Genomic DNA, 22,406 nt, shown 5'->3' on the forward strand with positions numbered 1-22,406 from the left:
GTAGTGCAACGATTCTGTTTATTTATTTTTTTTTTCTGCTCTGGGCGGGACTTGAACTAGGATCGCTGAATTAGCAGTCGTGTGTGTGTGTGTGGGTGTGTGTGTGTGTGTGTGTGTGTGTGTGTGTGTGTGTGTAAAGCCCTGGCTTTACTACACAATTCGTCACCATAGCTTTTCGACCGCTTTTTTTGGCTATTCCTCTTTAGAAGGAAATGTCCACTGAAAACATTAAAAAAAAAAAAAAATGCTCGGCAGCAAAAGTGACTGTTTATTCCTCAAAAATAAAATCACAAGTAAAAGTTTTGACCCACGCTACAAATCTCGTAAAACAAACTTGTTTTATTTTATCATTTTGTTATTGTTATTATTATTATTATTATTATCATCATTATTGTTATTATTTTTCTAATTCGTGATATATTTTCCTATGTAGTGTTTGTTTTACAGTTAGGTAATTTTCTCGAATAAGTGATGGTTTAACGTCACAAACTCCCCCTTTATAGGGAGGCTAGGACGGTACCCCTCACAGAGGACTTTGTAGCGTGGAATTTAATGAACCATAATGCCCTTGGTTCAACTTCGCCGGTGGCAGGATTCGAACCGCCTAAAAAAAAAAGTTGCCTGACAACGAATTTAAGTTTTGTTTCATGAAAGCTCTGAGTTGGTAAAAAAAAAAAAATTGTTCTGGACTCTAGACTTGGAAATTGTATTTGCTAACTCGTCTGAGATAGGACGAAATCGTGACAAATTTATAGTGTGGCCTCAGTTATTATTATTATTATTATTATTATTTTATTTTGTATGTGTGTGTGTGTGTGTGTGTGTGTGTGTGTGTATCAACCGATGATAGTCAGAATAAAGCTATCTTTAATTTCGACCCTGCTTGGCAATGATACAAAGAAACCTTTCTGAGTGTACATGTTAAGAGTGATTATATGTATTTAATATACATTCATATGCTTCTGTTAATGTGTATATGTATGTGTGTAGACGTATATATATATGCATATGTATGTGAATATATATATTCATATGCATATGCGTATAAATACATACAGTACGTATATGCACGTCTGCAAACTGTGTACATAACTGTAGAGTATACTTATGTTGACATGTATGAGTGCATGTGTACAATTTTACAAATTAACTTGATTACAATTTTACAAATTAACTTGTGTACTTAAACATAGGTGAGTATTGGCTTAATATCAGTGTGCTGGTTTTGTTTTACCTTTCACTAACACGAAACTAATCCTTCAACTCCACATCCATCGGGGAATCTTCTGCTGCCTCTTTGTGGCCCTGCAACCGCCAACGCTCCACCGTCACGGCGATGCTGCTGGATTCGAACCCCGCACGCACACATCACGCCTCACCTTGCCCTGCGGTCCCGTGCGTATTACACCGAAAACACACACACGCACACAAACGCACACACACACACACACGCGCACACACACACACACACACAAACACACACACACACACACATACACACACGCATACACATACACACGCATACACACGCACACGCATACACACGCACACGCATACACACGCACACACACATACACACGCATAAACACACACACACACACACGCATGCATACACAAACGCGTGCACACACACACAAACAAACACACACACACACACATGCAAACACACACACATGCAAACACATACACACGCATGCACACACACACACACACACATGCAAACACACACACACACACACACACACACACACACACACACACACACACACACACACACACACACACATGCACGTGCGCACACGAACCCAACCTCCCTCCCCTCCTCTCGCCCTCGAATCCTTCTTCGTGAAGGTGGACGTGGTGAAGGTCCTCCTCGAGGCGGGGGCGGAGCCTGAGGTGCGCAACGATCGTGGGCTGACGGTGCTGGACATCATCTCGGTGGTCAACACGCCCGTGACGCAGGAGATCACGACCCTCATCACCCGTGAGTAGGCGAACCGTCTTAGGCCCTTCATTCTCTCCTCCCGGGGGCACCCCGCTCGTGAGCTTGCGGACGCACCAGGTCGGGTCGGGTTTTGGGGATCAGGTCAATTCAGGTCGGGTCGGGTTTTGGGGATCAAGTCATGTCATGTCGGGTTTGGGGGATCAGGTCAAGTCAGGTCGGGTCGGGTTTTGGGGCTCAGGTCAAGTTAGGTCGGGTCGGGTCGGGTTTGAGACTAGGTCAGCGATGGTAGTTTCAGATGAAATAGGAGATTCTCCTTTGGGTCTTCTACTTTTTTTTGGGGGGGGGGGGGTCTACTCTGTTTTTTTTAATTATTATTGCATTTGAGAGGATTTGGGTTAGAGAGGAAGGAAGTTAACAGCATAGAAAGCAGGATGGTTGCAAATTAATGTATCTTCTCATGTGCAGAATTAGGGGGACAGAAGATTAGGTACATTTAAGTATAGTCTAGCATCACCGCCATGAATTTTTCACGTATACCGTTTAGTTTCTCAGAACGTTGATGTGAGTGATAACTTTTGAACTTGTATGTATTTGTCGGCTTAGGGGGAAGTAGGATGATTTGTGTATATGCTTATGGTCTTATAAAGTACTCGTACTTGGCTAGGTTAGGTTAGGTTAAGTGTGCAGTTAGCTCGGCTTAACCAAGTCTTAGGATTTTCACAACTTTTTGAGTAATTTAGTAGAAGATGAAGGTCATGCATCCTCTGTAAATGTCATTTCGTCGACTGGTCTTTAGATACAATCAGTAATCAAGGGCTAGGCTATAAATAGAGCACATTTCAGTATCTCAATCTACCTGGATGTGGAAGTTGATAGTGATACTTTTGAATAGGAAAGATCACGCACAAATTACTTATTTATGCAGAAGGAAGAACTATGCATTTCATTTCGTATAGAGAATCGCAAACGATACTGATGGGTCGACTTTAATATTTGTAAATGTGACGAATCTGAAAAGGGGCTTTGGGTTACAGTCTTCGTTCTCTGTACGGAAATCTTCGCGAAGTAGCGTTTGCACTAAAATTGAGACCGAGACCAGAAGACTGTTCTTGAGATCTTGCCGAAGCCCTTCCAGGCATCTTAGGTTCAAGTTCTTTCCTTGGGAGACATTAGCAGTGGGACTTCCTGAAGGACAGTGGTTCTTAACCTTTTTCAGTGCCCTTAGTACCCCTTGATTATCTTTAAAAAAAAAAAAAGAAAAAAAAAAATCGTGCTCCCATCCAATATAGATACAATGCAAACATATGAAAAGGATTAGTGATACAAACATTACTGATAAATTATTAGATATGTTCAACTACTGAACAAAATTACTTTTTTTATTTCGAAATTAAAATGTCAAATAGTAGAATACAATGAATGCACATTATGCTTTCTCATGGTAAATTATACAGTACCATTGCACTGGCTATCATGCCTCGTACCCCCAGGTTCAAGGTTTCGTACCCCTATGGGGGGCACAGGTACCCCCAAGGTTAAGAACCACTTTGATAGAGATAGTATGATAGGTATAGATAGGCTAAGTAAGCTCTTGAATGCATTCTTCTTCCTAGTACAGGCGTATGCAAAGTGTAAGTAGCTGGGAGGCCCTATTCACACTAGCGGTTTGAACCACGTGGAAACTGCGGCTGTACCGCACAACCAAGGAAAACCTCCGCGGTTGTGTGTGTGAACGCCTCCATTAACTTACATAGTAACTAAACCGCCGCGGTTGAAACCGCTAGTGTGAAGGGTGCCTTAGAGTCAGGGTGTACAATGGTGACCTGTGCGATCCTTAAGTGTAGTCATGCTCCTCACAGGACACACTTGCATGGCCGCCGACTCTCTGTGTCCCAGTGTGCCACTCCGTCTTGTTTCCTGTTTTATTTCTGTCCTGGCCTTGCTCTAGTCATCAGTCTTGTACATGTATATAAATATCCATGCGTGTAATAGTTTGCACACACACACACGTACACACACTCACACACACACACACACACACACACACACACACACACACACACGTACAAATATATATATAATGTTTTGTGTATGTATAGAAATGTGTGTATTATATACATGTATACTGTATATATATATATATATATATATATATATATATGTGTGTGTGTGTGTGTGTGTGTGTGTGTGTGTGTGTGTTGAAGTACAGAAACCATGTGAGTGGCAGGCTGGTGAGGCAAACACCGAAAACATTTGTACTCTTTATTCCCAAACGTTTCATCCGTACCAGTACTTCCTCAGGGAACACATTCGAAATGGAAACAACACCTTAATTGCCCAGGATGGCCCCTCTCCACGTCGTCTTCCTCCGTGGTCCTCCTCCTCCTCCTCCTCCTCCTCCTCCTCCTCCTCCTCCTCTCTCCTCTCACTGGTCCGCTGTGCGTCACGAAGTATCAAACAACTCGCGGTTCGAGGCCCCAGCAGTCACACCAAGCGTGCGACCCGTTTCCGACCACCTTCGACCGAAAATCAAGCGATCGGTCGGCGACACAAAGCCTATGCAAGGATTTGAAATGGGAAAAAGTTAATGTGGTTGATAAGATGAAAATCTATGCACTGGGGACTATTCAGTGTGTGTTGTACTATATCTATCTATCTATCGATCTATCTATTTATCTATCTTATTACCGACTACCAGCAACATTCAAAGACTACTGGCCGGCGACCAGGTGGTCGCCGGCGGTCGGAAGCAGGTCGTAAGCTTGGTGTGACTGGGGGTGTAAATTAGCGAGAACAGTAAGGCGCTTGACACCTCCTGAAGCAGAACGGACCTTTGACTGAAGGGAGGTGTACTGTGAAGGAGAGTGACGAGGAGCGAGGTAGTTGAGGCCGCGGCGTTTATGATTTTTTTTTTTTTTTTTTTTTTTTTTTTTTGTGCTCTATGAAGAAATCCTGGTACGGACGAAAAGTTAGGGAATAGAAATTTCAACTGTTTCCTGTGTTTAACCTCACCACCCTGCGTGAATATGTTTATGGTATATATATATATATATAATATATATATATATATATATATATATATATATATATATATATGTGTATATATATAATGTGTGTGTGTGTGATTTTAGGTGTGGATGTCTACTTTTTTCATGTGCACGTTTGTATTTGCGTCTGGTCGCACATGGAACTTGTATGTCTTTGTCCTTTGCGTGCACACGTATGTACATGTCACATGGAGAGTGTATGATGTAGAATATAATGTTATTATATAAACATGTTATTTTTATTATTATTGTACCATTATTGTTTTCTTTACTGCATCTTTATAGTAAGTGTAAGAAACTTTCAAGTTAGTCGTGCATATTTTCATTATTATTGCTAAAAAGAAATTTAGTTTTTTTTTTCTTCTTTATTAGAGTAAACCATTTCTCCCTCTTGCACTCCGAGACTTAGCTTTTTTTTTTTCTTTCCTTCGTGTTCCACTGCGGAAGTTTCTGCTATAGCACAACACCCGCCTCCCCCCTTTGTATAAGAAGCACCTTTTACCCCCCTTGAAGACGCACCCTCTCTTTGCTTAAAACGCACCCGTATACATACACTCTTTGGGAGATGCCCTCTGCACCCTCCTCCTTCTCCTCCTCCTCCTCCTCCTCCTCCTCCTCCTCCTCCTCCTCCTCCTTCATCTGGACACATTCCAGTTTCGATTCCACTGACCCTACTCCCCCCCTTTTTTCCACTTTTCATTGCCTTACCTCTCCACGGAACACATCCTCACTTCCATTCAGGAGTCTTCTCTTGAAAACACATGACAAAACATATTACTCACAGTCTTCATTCCCACGATACATTCCTGTCTGAGCGCACTTGAGAATATTCAATACATCCACCACAGTGTGTATATATATATATATATATATTTATATATATATACACATATATACACATATATGTATATATATACATATATATATATATATATATATATATATATATATATATATATATATATATATATATATATGTATATATATATATATATATATATATATGTATATAATATATATATATATATGTATATAATATATATTATATATATATATATATATATATATATATATATATATATATATATATATATTTAAGTACGACCCGTACTATATTTATTGGTACGGCTTCCTTTTTATTTCTATTTGTATCTGGTTTTGCTCTCTTATACGATTTCGCAATTTTATTTTTGAAGTCTTTTCCAACCACAAGAGACACTCTTGTCTTCCTTTCTAAATCATGTACTCTTCTGCACAGACATGCTACCTCTTCTTCACCAGTCTTTTTTTTTTCTTTCTTTTCTTTTCTTACCCAACACACCCTTTATTTCCAGCGCCCACGCCCACGCCCACGCTTTGCCCACGCAGTAACCCATCTCCATTATTTCCATTTTCACTCCCCAAAACCGGTCCTTCATTTAACTCCTTCACTGCTGTTACCGAATTGTCAGTTTGCTCTGATAGCGACCACGCGCTTTTATTCTTCTGAGAGAGAGAGAACTCTCCCGCGCAGTGAAAGGGTTAGACATCTAAGAGAAACATCATCAGTACCTCGAGTCCCATCCCTCCATCCCCAAAACCCACCGCCACCTCCACCTCTCACCCCACACCCTCCGCAGCGTGAACCCTTTGGTCCTCTTGACTAATAGACAATCCGCCCGTCCTCTTAAAAGTGGTCCGTTGTTTACACACGACCACGCCCACATTTGCCCGCTCCTCCTTCATGAGCTCCGTGCATGCAGAACACAACCAACTCATCAACCTGGACGACGAAGCCACCGAGGAAGCAAGTCCCACTGAAAGACGAGACGAAGGGAATTCATCCCTGAAGGGCGAGGAGGGAGAAGGCGGAGGCGGCGTCGAGTGTCCTGACCAGGGACACCCACCAGCCCCCCCTGCTAAAGTCGTCCTCATTCCTTCGGCCTCGGAGCTCGGGTCGCCCTACGAGAACGTCCTTATTCCTACCAAAATCACCTCCCAGACGCCCCTAGGTACTGTATTTGGCAGTGGAGCGAGGGGTCCTCAGGGACTTGTAATACTCCCCACCTCCCAAAGTGGTTTTGGTCTTATTTTTTTTTAATCATGCCTGCAGCCTTCTTACTAACCTTAGTTGTTATTGTTGTGGCTCTCACTTTATTTCATGGTTATTTTTTTGGGTATAAGCTATATTGCCTCCTTTTATTTTAAGCTGTTTTTAGATTTTGTCTTTTTTTTAGTGATTGCTTTTCAGAAAGCTTGTGAATTTATAGTCTTAGCGAAAGGTGCATTGGTGGCTTGCTTTCCTTCCCTATATATACATATATATATTTTCCAAATCTCACCTTAAATACCTTCATCTGGCACGCCTAAAGGTTTTTATTTTTTATGTTTTTTTTCATTTATTTATTTATTTATTCATTTATCTATTTATTTATTTATTTATTTATTTTTTTTTTTTTGCGATCGCAGTTTGTGAACATGTTGCTCACGGGTTTCTTTTTCTGTCCCTTCCCCACCAGATGGGGTTCGCCACTCGGAGCTCTGGCCGGGAAGCGGTGGCGGTGGCCGGCCCTCCTCCTCGGACTGGGAAGGCAGAAGTAGTCGAGCCTCGGACGGCCGAACGAGTAGGACCTCTGAACGGGACGGCCGAACCAGCAGAGCCTCAGAGAAGGATGGGAGATCGAGTCGAGCTTCAGAAACTGGAGGAGGAGGAGGGGGTGGTGGAGGAGGAGGAGGGGGTGGTGGAGGGAGCGGAGGTGGAGGTGGTGGTGGTGTTAGTAATAATGCCACCACCGGAAGTGTTGGTGGTCGAACGAGTCGGACTTCGGAGAGTCGATCCAACGAGGACAGAGGAATGCGCGTGTCTGAAGGAGGAGCACCCTCGTCAGGGGAGTGGTCCTTGTACGACGTGCCGCCTCCACCCAAGTCTATTCAGTACGACCCGTCACCCCATAGAAGGAGCAACCGGGTCCTCTCGATGGAGTAAGTAAAGTCTTCCGGTGTCTTTGGTGTTAGGGTGAATGCGTCACACTTCTTGTATTCTTTGGTATACTTAAAGCTTCATTATAGACTATCTCACTTTCGTGATTTTTTTTTTTTTTTTTTTTTTTTTTTTTTGTGAACTGCATCCCGTTTTGTACCTTTCATTGAACTAACTTGGAAATGCTTATGAATAAATGTATACTGTATATGTACGTATGTATGAATATTTAAACATTTAAAATACCAGGCATGTGCCGTCAGTAATTACTGGGAGTTGGTGTGTTTCTACGGTAAAATTCCATCAAAAGTTTTTCAATATAAGAAATGCATGAGAATATTAAGGAAGTCTACTTACCAATTATATTAGCCTATTTGTAGAGAAAATTCGTTCTTCTCTCACTTCCTTGCTCACTTAGACGACACGTCCCTGGCTTTGCACAGGGACGTCAATGAAGTTTAAGATTAATTATTTTTATTGGATCATGTAAAATACACATTGTGCGTAGTCTGTGGTAGTGCACCGTGCAGTTTTCGCCATTAGGTTTCAGTTGTAGTTGATAATGATGAACAGCCACGGAGGTGGCGAATTGGACATCACAGTAAGTAGCGATCCGAAACTGCGACTTGTCGTTCTCGTGTTGCCTTGGCGTCGTTGAGGAGACAACAAAACCACAAGAGTCTTAGGGTGCGGACACAACGAGAGAGCAGGCATGTTTCTGCGCGAGGTACCTGCCCCGACCGGCGCCGGGACTCAAACGATGTAGACACAGAAGAAGAAGAAGCGAGATCGAGGTGATTCACCTTGGTCTTACGAATGTTAGACAGGATTGTTGAAGTGTTCGTAGGGAAGTCTAGAATGCTGCAAACAAAGTCTTCTTCCGGCTATTCAAAGTCACAACATTTGGCGAGAATCGCGCCAGGACTCGCTCGCTCGGTCTTTAAACGCGGCCTTAGCGAGCGTAAGCGTCACATTAGCGAGTTCGCCTTTGAACATGTCGATGTCTGTGTCTCCATATATTCCACAGCCTTCGGCAATTTGGATTTGAAGGTTTGCCACTGACGAGGCCTCTGCTTCGTACTGGGGGGGGGAGGGATGTTGACCGAATTTCGTTTCCGTAGTCTCACTCAGACGAACTTCACGGATGGGAACCAGTCGCCTTTTGCGTCACAACTACGTCATAGATAGTGCTGACTGGGTCGTTTTCTGCCTGTGACTCTCTGTCGACTATTGGCCAATGTTTCCGCGGCGCGACCCGCAGGCCCGTTTCATCCATTGTCACGCGCATATCACCGCCTTGAATAGGTTGACTTTGTAAATTCTTGTTGTGGTTAGAGTCGGGTGAACGTACTCAGCTTGTTGGGGGTACCAGGGCTGACTAGGTCTTGTTCGGGTCAGTTCCTGTTCAGAATAAAGACACCTTTCCCGTCAGACGAGTTGCGTCATCCAGAAGTTATGAAATATGTCTATCCTCCCCCCCCCCTCCCACCCATCCCCACACCAAAAAAGTCGTTCTCCAATGAAGATGAGGAAGAGGTTGAAGGAAATGGCGTGGAAGAGGGAAAAGGCGAGGGAAAGAAGAGAAAGGTGAATGCGAGGGAGAGATTGAGGATGGGAGTGAATGTAAGAGAGAGGGAGGGAGAGGGTCAAGGAGTGAGTGAGGCGATAGAGAGATGGCGAGGGGAAAGGTGGGAGTGAGGGAGAGGTCGCGTTACAATGTGTGAGAATGAAATGGTGGTATTCTTAAAAAATTCTTTCCTTATACAAATCTTATATAAATCCTTGGAAAGGAAAGCTTTATATAAAGAAAGTTTTTTTTTAAGAATACCACCGTAAGATTCTTAATGGCGGTATTCTTAAAAAAAATCTTTCCTTATATAAATCTTTCCCTTCCAAGGATTTATACAAGATTTGTATAAGGAAAGAATTTCTTTTTAGAATACCACCGATAAAGCATGAGGTCGACTGGAGACCTTTCGGTCCATCACGTGGTCGGTCGAAGAAGCTAATTCGCCTTCGTTCTTCTTGTCTCTTCCGCAGAGCACAACAGCAGCAGCAGCATCAGGACGGGACAGAAGTGTACGAGGTTCCTCCCCCGCCTCGCCCTGCCAGCCTGGCGGACACCACGAGCACAGGCGAGGGCTCGAGGCCCTCCTCGCAGTACCACGAGAAGCCTACAAGTGTCAGCTCGAGGTCCACCCGAAGTTCGACCTCGCTCAGGTCTTCGCGAGACTCTCATGAATTCCGGTCCTCCATGTCGACTTCGGACGACCGCGCCGACCTCATGACCTCCTCGGTGACTTCCGGAGGTTCCTCGGCCTCAACAGGGCGGAAGTCCGGCCCTGAACATTCAGCTGGAGGAGGAGGGAGTGGAGGTGGAAGTGGAAGTGGGAGTGGAAGTGGTGGAGGAGGACTGTCGTCGAGCAAGGTAGTGGAAGTGAGTAGTGGTGCATGATGCACGAACCCCTTTTTGTGTTTTCGTTGTTGCATGCGGCACCTGCACTCGCGCAGGGCCACAGGAGAAATGTGTTTCTCTCATCGATTTGTTTATCAATTTAATGTATCTATACATCGTTTATTGACTTATGGATTGGTTTATTTACCTTTTGCACTTCTCCACGGGGGAGGAAGCTTTTGGTTATTCGTGGCTAAAGGGTACAAAGTATCAAGGGTACAGGAGCGTATACCTGGTTCTCGAAAGAAAACCGGTCTGTGCGTATACCATATGGTGCATTTACTTGTAGTGCAAAAAAACACATGTTTGTATACAAGCATACACCCCATGGCCGCGCTCGCGCACACACACACACACACACACACACACACACACACACACACACACACACACACACACACACACACACACGCATGTATGTGTGTATACATACACCCCACACATCCCACCACACACGTGCCCGCACACACACAGACACACACACACACACACACACACACACACACACACACACACACACACACACACACACACACACACACACACACACACACACACACACGTGTGTATGTATACATACACCCCCCCACACACACACACACGCGCGCGCGCGCGCGCCAGCACTAGCGTAGACTAGTCTAACATGATAGTTATTCTAGTCCTTTGATACAATTTGTGGACTTAGTGCTCTGTGGTTGGGGAGCACGCAATGCCTTCTGGACTCGTGAAGGGACGGGACTCTCAGAGAGCTTGATAACAATAGATATCACAATGAGTGACTCTTGGTTCCTCTACTCGCACAATTGTCTTTTGACTTTAACAGGTGTATACTGGCGAGTATCATACATGTATGTATATATATATAATATATATATATATATATATATATATATATATTGTGTGTGTGTGTGTATGTGCGTGCGCATAAGGGATTTTACACCGAGAGATCATTATGTATGTTGTGCAACTGAGGGGTACTTGTTCATGGTATTGACGAGTGTGACCCAGGATCTCCCGAACGGAAACCAACACACACTCGGTAGGCGAGTGTCGTTCAGGCCTCCGTCGTTGCCAGCCGGCGCGGCGCAGTGTCCGGCGGGTCTCACGGTTCTGTAACACTTAGTATGTAACATTACTTTTGTTTGAGCTGGTTTATGTGTTGTTACTGAATGGGCTGTATATATTTTTTGCTTGTTCCTTCATTGTAGTTATGTGTTGTGTATTGATTGGTGGTGACTGTGTAGAGCTTAGTTTGGCGTTGTGGAATGTTGATTTTTTTTTGTATGGCACAACTTCTAAATGTACAAAGAAAATTCTGATTAATTTGTGATTATAATTGTATGTACCGTATATGTCATGCATTTGCGTGTATATATGTACCTTTACATATATGTATATATATATATATATATATATGTATGTATATATATATATATATATATATATATATGTATGTATATGTATGTATATAGGTAATGGGCCAGGGATTGGAAATGGTTAAAGAAACTAGAGATAAATGGGAGATAGGCCAATTTTTGTTTGCTGACGACACTGCGCTTGTAGCAGGATCAGAGGGAGAAGGTGTGCGAAAGAAGTAAGTTGAAGATAAATGTGGGTAAAAGTAAGGTGATGAAATGTACAAGGGGAGAAGATGACAGCAAATTGGAAGTGAGTATTAAGGGAGAGAGACTGGAGGAAGTGGATAGCTATAGATACTTGGGGACGAATGTGGCAGGAAAAGGAGTGGAGGTGGAGGCAGAATGTAGATTGAGAGAAGCAAGTAAATGCCTTGGGGGATTAAAAAGTGTAATGAGAAATAGACGTTTGGGAATGGATGCTAAGAGGAGATTGTATGAAGGGGTGATTGTACCGACAGCACTGTATGGGGCAGAAACAGGGAACAGAAGAGAGGAAGAGTTTAAATGTGTTTGGGATGAAATGCCTGAAAAGTATAATAGAGGTTACTAGGCTGGATAGAGTGAGAAACGAGGAGGTGAGGAGGAGAGCTGGGGTGGAAAGTTGGGAGATAGGGATGATGAAAGAGTATTGGGATGGTTTGGACAAATGGAAAGAATGAGTGAAGAAAGATTAGTAAAAGAGGTGTAGAAGACAGAGGTGGAGAGAGTGAACATGACGGGGCGACCAAGGATGAGATGGATGGATGGGGTAAAAGGGGCATTGGAAAAGAGGGGAATGTCTGTTGAGGAAGGAAGGGAGAAGACAGAAGATAGGGGTGAATGGATGATACTGTGATACTTGGGAGGGAGTGGGTGGGAGATGGGGAGGTGAGGGAGTATGTGTGAATGAAATTTTGACGCAGACCGAAGAGGTTTCTCCCAGTCTTCTCCTTTTCTGCATGAGGGGACGGAGAAGGGTGGGTCTCCGATTAAAAGAAGCGGCCTTGTTGTGGATGTGCTGTGTCTTGCTGCATTGCATCTGACCCAAGGCGGTGGGTGAGATGCAGGGATGACCCGTCATCCAAGAGGAGCCAAGAAAAAAAGGGAGGGAGGGGTTGTGAATGGGAGTGGAGTATGTGGGGATGAAATGGGTGGGAGTGGATTTATGTCTTTGAGTGTGGCTACCTCCCTTGTAAGTATTAAATGCTACGGAAATTTCAGCGGTAATGATATTTTTCTGAAGACCTCCAGTTCTTCTGAAAAGGCGTTTCTTGTTCTGTGGTAAATGTTTGCTTGTGTATATGATCTTATTTTTAGAATGCGCAATATTGTATGCTTTTAATGTCATATTAATTTGATAGAGATGCATTTAGATACTCCCGTCTATTGTGACACAGCTAGTTTATCATCATTTTATTTTTGTTTGTCTGCAATTCGCTTTGTTGTGTGGGGTTGTGATATGCACTTTGCGTTACATCTCCCTTTTCTTGTCGCGCAAACGTTTGAGCATTGCTGATCAAATGTTGCATAACTACCCTGCAATTCCCTCCCCCCACTCTTGGATTGACAGATATCACCTCATGTATTGCAAGAAGAATTGTTTGCTCGTGCATTTGCTGCTGCTGCAGACTCCATCGCTGATGGCAACAAATCCTGAAGCATTTCTTCGGGTTCATTTGCATTGACCACCATTCTCTTTCTTCATCTATTTCCTTCGTCTTGCTACTTAGCTTGATTCTATTTCTCTGTTTTCTCTTTTGCATGCTCCTGCTCGTTTGCGTAAGCTTAGCTTTTTTTGCTGTTCACTTTTGTTGTTTTATACGCACGTATATGTTAAGTATAATCAACGGACTCCTGTTGCCGTTCCTTTGGTCTCTTGCAATCCGAAACGGGACATCTCTCCACCCGTTTTCCAAGAAATCCAAACTTTTATTCAATATCCTCTTCACTGCAATCTATCCTCCTGTCCATATATATCAGTTGACACGTATATTGTGCAGTTACGTGGTTGTTCCTATTTGTTGTATTGGTGAAGAAATTATTTCAATCACGAGGTTTGGTTAGTGTGACTTACTAAGATCTTAAACCACGTGACGGACTTGTGATCTCTAGTTATTAACTTCCCAGAGGAGAATTCAGAGATCGTACAGCCTATGGTTAATACTGTGACCTTACACCACACAAACATCCTCTTGCTTAAAGAAGACAGTAACGGCTTGTATTATGAATTAGAAAAAATGGATCAGAAACTCGCTGATTGCATCTTTAATGCGAGCAACCCTGGCCCAACTAGCGGCGGCAGAGTGAAGCTTCGACAGCAAGGGCGGCGGTCCGTTTTCTGTAAATAAGCACACAAACCCATGGGCACCCCCCCCCACACACACACACACTTTAGCATTAAAGTCACCTATTACCAACGTGTACTTACTTTTTCTTGATCCATTACCTGACTTAAATCATCGTAGAAGAACTCGATTTCATCATCTGAACTCTGTGAAGTTGGTGCATAAACCTGAACTATTTTTAGAGTACACCAACACAATCCAGTGTAGTTGAAAGATAGAAATGGAGAGATCGTCAGATGCAGAAGCAGAATGGTAAAAAAAGAGTAGAAGAATTTTACCAAGAGCTGGGAACAAAACTGAAGAATGGACAGAGAAGAATGGAGAGACCAGCGATGGGAATAACGTTGAGAGACTGAAAGAGAGCAAAGAGAGCAAGTTGGGTGAGAGAGCAGACTAGAGTGAAAGGTACTGTGGAGGCGGTAAAAGAGAGGAAGTGGAATTGGGCAGGTAAGTTTGTGCGAACGACTGATGAGCGATGGAGCAAGTGTGTTACTGAGTGGATGCCGCGAGAAGGGAAGCGTGGAGAGACGAGATAGAGAAGTTTGCAGGAGTGACGTGTCAGAGGTTAGCGCGGTCATGTGAATCATGGAATGCTATGAAAGAGGCCTTTGTTCAGCAGTGGACTCGGATGGCTGATTATATATATATGTATATATATATATATATATATATATATATATATATATATATATAATGTGTGTGTGTGTGTGTGTGCATTAATTCATGAAAATTAATAATTCTGTTTATCTTCATTTCTTGAGCACTGATTGAAAAATGGCCTAGCTGACCTTGTTGGAGTCTTTTGACCTTGTCTGACCTTTTTGATTCTCTTGGTTGACCTTGAAAATGGTATGCATACATGAATTCTTGTTTTCCCGTTTTGGTGCATTACGGCTTACCATGCAGGATTCGAACCCACATTAGCATCCTTGCATTGTGATCAGCTTCGTGTAGTCGATGTGTGTTTGCTCGCTTGCACCCGTAATTTATTTTTTCGTATTTTGTATCATTTGTATTATACGAATGTGACTGTTTATCGTGCCAACAAGATGTTTTCTGGGTTACTATATCTTTGATGTTCTTTGGTTAGAGATCAGTGTTCTGTTTCTTTGTTGAAGAACTGCATTACTTGTATATTGTTAATTGAATATGCTTCATGTCTTCCATGAGATGGAGAATGTAGTTTTGAAGTCTTCCACACACACACGCATAGACATACACACACGTACACACACACACACACACACACACACACACACACACACACACACACACACACACACACACACACACACACACACACACACACACACACATATATATATGATGTAAGTGGGAGTAGGAAGCAAAGGCGTCTTAGTCTGAGTTTGTTCCTGACTAGTTTCGCATATCCGCGAAGCTAATCAGGAATAAACTCAGACTAAGAATCCTATGTTTCCTACTCCCACTTAAGTCAGCCTGTCAGAATGTCTCAACACTATACCTGGTATATATATATATATATATATATATATATATATATATATATATATATATATATATATATATATACATATATATATATATACAAACAATATACTGTATATGTTACCCACAGAAGGCACTGTTGTAGTAAAAGAAAAATTGTGAGGACGCTAACTTCTATATTTCGGCTGCCAACTGTATCCCTCTTCAGTCGATATAGAAGCGTTTTCATTGAATTTTCTTTTATTCCGACAGTGGGGTTTCTGTGTGATTTATAAATTTGCTTCTGCATTTCTCACTTATGAGTGTATATATATATATATATATATATATATATATATATATATATATATATATATATATATATATATATATATATAATGTGTGTGCACGTACATATATGTACTTGTGTATGCATATATGTAAATATGCACACATATGTGTATATATATATACATGTATATGTACATATATATAATGTACACATGTCAGTACACACACACACACACATATATGTATATATAATATTAATTCTAGGGAAGATATCATTAGTCTTAAAAATCTAAAATTATTATATCCTAATGTATTGATAGATGGAAATATATCTTTAATGATAGGAACAACCGCTTCTCTTGACATCTTTAGTGATTATTTCTTACGAGTCAGTCTTTGTGAATTAATTTTATCATTCATAATATTAATCTTAAAAGACCACTCATCCAACTCTGACGTGGATCTTGGTTTGTACTGGTGAGAATTGTGTGTTCTTTTTTTTAAGTTAAATTGGATCTACTATTCGTGTCGGTTGCATGTGACTTACTTATATATTTTTTTCTTTCTTTCCCCTCCCTCCCCTCCTCCCTCCAATTGGTCTTTGCGTGCGCCGTTGTCATCCATTCCCCCTTCAATATTCATTCCTTTCCTACACTTCTTCCATTTTCACACCCGCGACGTTGATGTCTTCATAAAAACCTTCACCAAATCTCTCTCTCTCTCTCTCTCTCTCTCTCTCTCTCTCTCTCTCTCTCTCTCTCTCTCTCTCTCTCTCTTTCTATTTCTATTTCCTCTCACTCACGCTATTTCTCTCGCTCTCTCTCATTTTACTAACCCTCTTTCCCTGCATCCCTGCCTCCTTTCCTCGTTCCTTTCTTTCCACTTTTCCCCTTTTGCCTCCTTCCCCTCCCTCCTTCCCTCCTTCCTTCCTTGTACCATTGTACCGTTCTCCCTTCCCTTCATCCCACCTTACGTGTATTGTCATTAACCCTCTCACTCGTCACTCCATCCTACTCCATCCTACCCCATCCTACTCCCCAACGCCCCGCCCCCTCCCCGCCCCGCCCTACCTTCTTTGCCGTGGGGTCCAACCTTTTGCGTCTCACCTCCGCGGCACCCTGTAGCCAGTGCCTCCTCCCAAGCCCCCGAGACGGTCCATGTGTCCCCCGTCGTCGCCTCCGGAGGATCACGTCGATGACGAAGGATACGAGATGATATGTTATGCCACCACCGGAAGACAGGAAGAGGTGAGTTGGGCGACCTTTTTTTAAAAAAAAAAAAAAAAAAAAAAAAAAAAAAAAAAAAAAAAACACAGAATGGAAAGGGTGAGTGAATGAAAGGAACACAATAGTACAAATATAAAAGTATTGAAATGAACAGGAAATACAGCGAAAAGTATGAAGGCCTGTTAAGAATGAGGAGATAGGTAGAGACTCGTTTGTATAGGAGAAATACCAGATAAACGGCAGAGACTAAGAATAGATGAACGAAACGCAAGTCAAGATGGGAACAGGGAAACGCTTGAGACAAAAGAAGAGTGGGGGTGGTTACTTTCCACAAGACAAGGAGGAGGGGAAAGAAGGATAGGAGGAGGAGGAGGAGTATTGGAAGAGATGGGGGGAGGGAGAAAGAGGAGGGCTGAGAACGAAGATAGGAGGTGGAGAGAGAGAGAGAGAGAGAAGAAATGTGAAAGATGAGAGAGGACTACTGGGTGTAGAACAGAACAGAAGTCTGTGAACATAAGAAGGGAGGAGACGGCAAGAGACCATAAGGCCTACATTAGGCAGTTCCATGTATGGGGAGGAAGACGAGAGTAGAACTGAGAAGCTTCTTGGGGAGAAGGACAAGGGAGGTGAGGTTCCTCCACTAGGGGGAAGAGGTTATATGGAGGGGGAGGGGAGGAAAGAGAACGGGAGGGGGAGGAACTGAGGTTGGTGTTGTGTGGTTGTAGTCGCAATTGTAAGTAAGGACCGATAGTGAAGGGGCACTTGAAAAGGGTTAGGAGAACTAAAATTGCTTTGGACTAATCCACCAGCGCTTCTATCCTTGTGGGCAATCTCGCTCCACAGTCGCCCAAGGTTCGTAGAAGGTTGGACAGAAGTATGGGATCGAGAAGAAAGCAGGTGGAGGGATGGTGACTGGGCTGATGAAGGAGAATAAGAAAGTATTGGATGGTGGACGTTTAACGCAGTATTAGGTCATGTAGTTTTGTCCAGACCCCTTTCCCGGGCCATCTGACTTTGTTAATTTTATTCTGGTAGACGTCAGACGTCCGGGACTGAATGGGATCGTCTGTGAATCCCAGGAATGAAGTTTGTTGTTGTCTTAAGTCAAAGGCATGGTTAGGTGAAGAGCCCAGATCGTTCATCTTCTTCATAATGTAAATACACACGTAAACACGCTGCTTTCTTACTCCCTTGTACGTCTGCTTATGTGCGCGCACACACACACACATACACACACATACGCACACGCGCACACACACACACACGCTCACACACACACACGCACATACACACACACACGCACGCACACACACACACACACGCACACACACACACACACACACACACACACACACACACACACACACACACACACACACACACACACCAACGAGTACACATTGTAAGATATCAGACACAATGGACATGTAGTGTTGCAATGAAATTATTAATATATATATATATATATATATATATATATATATATATATATATATGTAATTACATAAAATTATGAAAAATATTAATCCTGTTTAAAACAAATGTTGTTATTGTGTAGTACATGTTGTAATAGTACTCGCAAATCGTAATGATAAAAGAGATAATATATCGTAGTTTGCTGATGTGAAATCAATGCATAGTATACCGTGTATAAATTCATGTACAATATTTAATCCTTCTAGTTGTTTTGCATGTTCAGAGTCGAAAACCATAACTCCATAGATTTTTTCCTCCTTGTCTTTCATTCTTGAAGGGCGGTTGGATATTAGCTCCTCCCCAATATCTGGTAGGATCCTGATAAGAGATAAGCATCATTTTTTCCCGTAGTTTAAGCAATATATACATTTTTTTCGTAGTTAAGCGCCGCCTGGACAGGTGCACGTTTTGAACATATTTCTTAATTGCCACCCAATTTTAGAAAAAAGAAAAATTAACAATAAATCGTCTTTAAAAATAACCTAAATCTTCAAATTTGTCTTTCCCTGTCTTTCATAGTATTATAAATCGGTAAAACCTCCCCAGATTAGTCAATTTAGATAATCTTAATCAACCTAAACATTCTCACTCGCATATTGAAATGACCATTTTATATACATGACGTTATGCATTTAGCGTAGCTACTATTTTTCTTACACCGTTTTATTAAGGTTTGTTGCAATATTTTCCCTCCCTAACTCCTCCAAATATTAGTTAGCCATGTCTAAAGTCTCCTACAATTTACTCTCTCACATCACTTGCTAAGCTTTTCTAGTATTTCTTGAAGATAGAAATAACAGACTTATCTTGCTTGAATTTTACTCTTCTTCAATTGCACATATGCACAGGTGCACGCACGCTGACATACACGCACGCACACGCAAACACACACACACACACACACACACACACACACACACACACACACATGCACACACACACACACACACACACGCACACACACACACACACACACACACACACACACACACACACACACACACACACACACACACACACACACACACACACACACACGCACACACACACACACACACACACACACACACACACACACACACACATGCAAACAGGCATATAATCTCAAATGTATGAAGAAACACGCACAATTAAGTTGAATTTATTGTAATTATCATGTGATATCTTACGTTCTGAAAATGTTCAATTCCCTCGCTTTTTTGTATGTAATTAACCCCTCCATATATTATGCTCTCTTTAATGCATATGATTATCATGTATTTCCAAAGATCCGTGGTCTTTATCATTACTTTATCTCGATTCACGATGTCTGTTCATGTTCCGTTCCATGCCCTTGATTATGAACTGTCTTTTATTCGTTCATAACACAAGATATTCTTCTTCTTCTTCTTCTTCTTCTTCTTCTTCTTCTTCTTCTTCTTCTTCTTCTTCTTCTTCTTCTTCTTCTTCTTCTTCTTCTTCTTCTTCTTCTTCTTCTTCTTCTTCTTCTTCTTCTTCTTCTTCTTCTTCTTCTTCTTCTTCTTCTTCTTCTTCTTATTCATATTATTATTATTATGATGATGATGATGTTTATTTTTCCCATCATGTAATATTATTAGTTCCTTGATTTCTTCTTTTACGTAACTCCCCATTTTCTTCCTTGGATATACTTATATTGCCTTCCTGTTGTTTTCTGTCTGCGTTCTTGTACCTGGTTCTATACTCTTATGTCTTACCTCATCATGCAGAATGCCCCCCCCCTTCTCTCTCTCTCTCCCTCTCTCTCTCTCTCTCTCTCTCTCTCTCTCTCTCTCTCTCTCTCTCTCTCTCTCTCTCTCTCTCTCTCTCCCGCTGTTGCTTCAGTCTTTATTTCCGTTGCATGGGTATCTCTCCACATATAAAAATCGACGCCATGACTCCCCTTCTCAAGTTTCGTTTTGACAAGCGCTTCAGAAATTGGCTTTGAACTTGGGGGGGGGGGGGAGTGGGCCCGGACCCACAGACTGAACGGGGTTGGGGTCGCGGTCGGGTGGGGTGAGTCAGGGGGGGAGGGGGGAGAAGTTGTCTGAGGTCCGAAGATTGATGGTGTCTGCCGTTTGCCAAAGCAAAACCCTAACGTGAAGGAAGCTTCGGTATTGAAGACACAAATTAGGACCCACTCACACACCAAGCTTACGACCTGTTTCCGACCACCGGCGACCACCAGGTGGTCGCAGGCCAGTTGCAGGTAGTCTTTGGAAGTCGCTGGTAGTCCGTAATAAGATAGATCGATAGATAAGTATATTACAACACACGGTGAATAGTCCCCAGTCCATAGATTTTCATCTTATCAACCACATTAACTTTTTTCATATCAATTCCTTGCTTAGGTTTTGTGTCGCCGACCGATCGCTTGATTTTCGGTCGAAGGTGGTCGGAAACGGGTCGTAAGTTCGGTGTGACTGGTGGGGCTTTAGGCTGCATTTACACCAAGCAAATCGAATCTAATCGATTCACGAAGAATCAAGACGATTCATGAATTGTCATGTTGATTCGCCATACCAGTTTCAACGTTTATTACAACAGACGAATCGAGTCAACTGATTCGCTTGGTGTACCTTGAAACTGGTTTGGCGAATCAACAACACGATTCATGAATCGTCTTGATTCTTCGTGAATCGATTCGATTCGATTCGCTTGGTGTAAACGCAGCCCTAAGATGCGGATTTGAAGAGGTCACGAGTCTTTCGTCCTCCCTCCAGTGAAATAACTCGTATATATATTTTTTTTCTTTTCATAATTTCTGGTATATTACGAATATTGACATTGTAGGCCACTCTGTATTAAAACTTGTTCTATATGAATCCCTACTTTTGGTTTTATGTTGTCACCTGTATCTTTGCGCGCGCCCCTCTGGCGCGAGTGTACTTCTGCACTGTACATGTGAGGGGGACTTCTTTATGTGTCATACATGTCTGTACCGGACCATAAACTGGCTATCACTGTATGGATGTGAACTGTGACCAGTCTGTTTGCCAATGTTTGCATGTGCTTGCGCTTGCATGTGTGCGTGTATGTGTGTCTGTGTATGTGCGTGTGTCTGTGCATTTGTGTGTGTGTGTGTGTATGCACGTGCGAGTATGTATGTGTTTTGTGTGTTTTATGTGTGTGTTTTGTGTATGTGCGTGTGAGTATACTTTGTGTGTATGTGTACGTGAATGCTTTGTGTGTGTGTGCATGTTTTGTGTGCGTGTGTACGTACGAGTGTGTATGTTTGTGTGTGTGCGTATTTTAGGTGTGTGTGTGTGTGTGTGCGTGCGCGCACGCGTATGTGCGTACGAGTGTGTATGTGTGTGTGTGCGTATTTTAGGTGTGTGTGTGTGTGTATGTTTTGTGTGTGTGTATTTTTTGTATGTATATGTGTGTCTGAATGTATATATGAATTTGTGTGTGTGCATATATGCTCTCTCGCTTATACGTGTGTATAAGTGAGGGCGTGGGATCTGCGCCCCATGTATGTGTTCCACGTAGACTTACGTGTGCAGCACGTCTTTGTGCTGCTTTGCATCCATAGAAAATCACTATTTCTCATACCTGACTGAAAGTTCCTGTCAAGTTTGACGAAAAAAAAAATTATTGGAAAAAAAAAAACCGATGACCTTTTTTATTTTGTATTATTTTTATTTTATTATTATTTTTATTTTTTTTTTTATTTATATTTTTTTTAACTCTGGAATACCGCTGCGTGTAAAGGAAGTTGTTTCCGCCACGTGCGCAAAATAGCTCTTGTGTCACAAGGGTTGTTTATTTATGCTTTTATCAAGGCGAGTCCAGAGAGTCATCGTGAGTTAGGTTAGGTTT

The 22,406-nt window shown here is 42.3% G+C and overlaps 1 protein-coding gene across 6 annotated transcripts in view; it reads left to right on the forward strand.

The window, feature by feature from the left end:
* The window catches only part of LOC143034565 (uncharacterized), a 328,538-nt gene that overhangs the window by 135,325 nt on the left and 170,807 nt on the right, over positions 1–22,406 (forward strand). For 4 of the 6 annotated variants that reach the window (XM_076200808.1, XM_076200802.1, XM_076200806.1 and 1 more), the window contains exons 6-10: positions 1,852–1,984; positions 6,735–6,983; positions 7,491–7,953; positions 9,992–10,388; positions 17,010–17,132. In XM_076200808.1, coding sequence (XP_076056923.1) covers positions 1,852–1,984; positions 6,735–6,983; positions 7,491–7,953; positions 9,992–10,388; positions 17,010–17,132 — 1,365 coding nt within the window. The remainder of the gene's footprint in view (positions 1–1,851; positions 1,985–6,734; positions 6,984–7,490; positions 7,954–9,991; positions 10,389–17,009; positions 17,133–22,406) is intronic. The other 2 variants (XM_076200803.1, XM_076200807.1) reach the window with 2 other exon arrangements.

This window comes from Oratosquilla oratoria, chromosome 17 (assembly GCF_046742065.1).
Source record: "Oratosquilla oratoria isolate Oo_2021 chromosome 17, ASM4674206v1, whole genome shotgun sequence".
Taxonomy (NCBI): Eukaryota; Metazoa; Arthropoda; class Malacostraca; order Stomatopoda; family Squillidae; genus Oratosquilla; species Oratosquilla oratoria.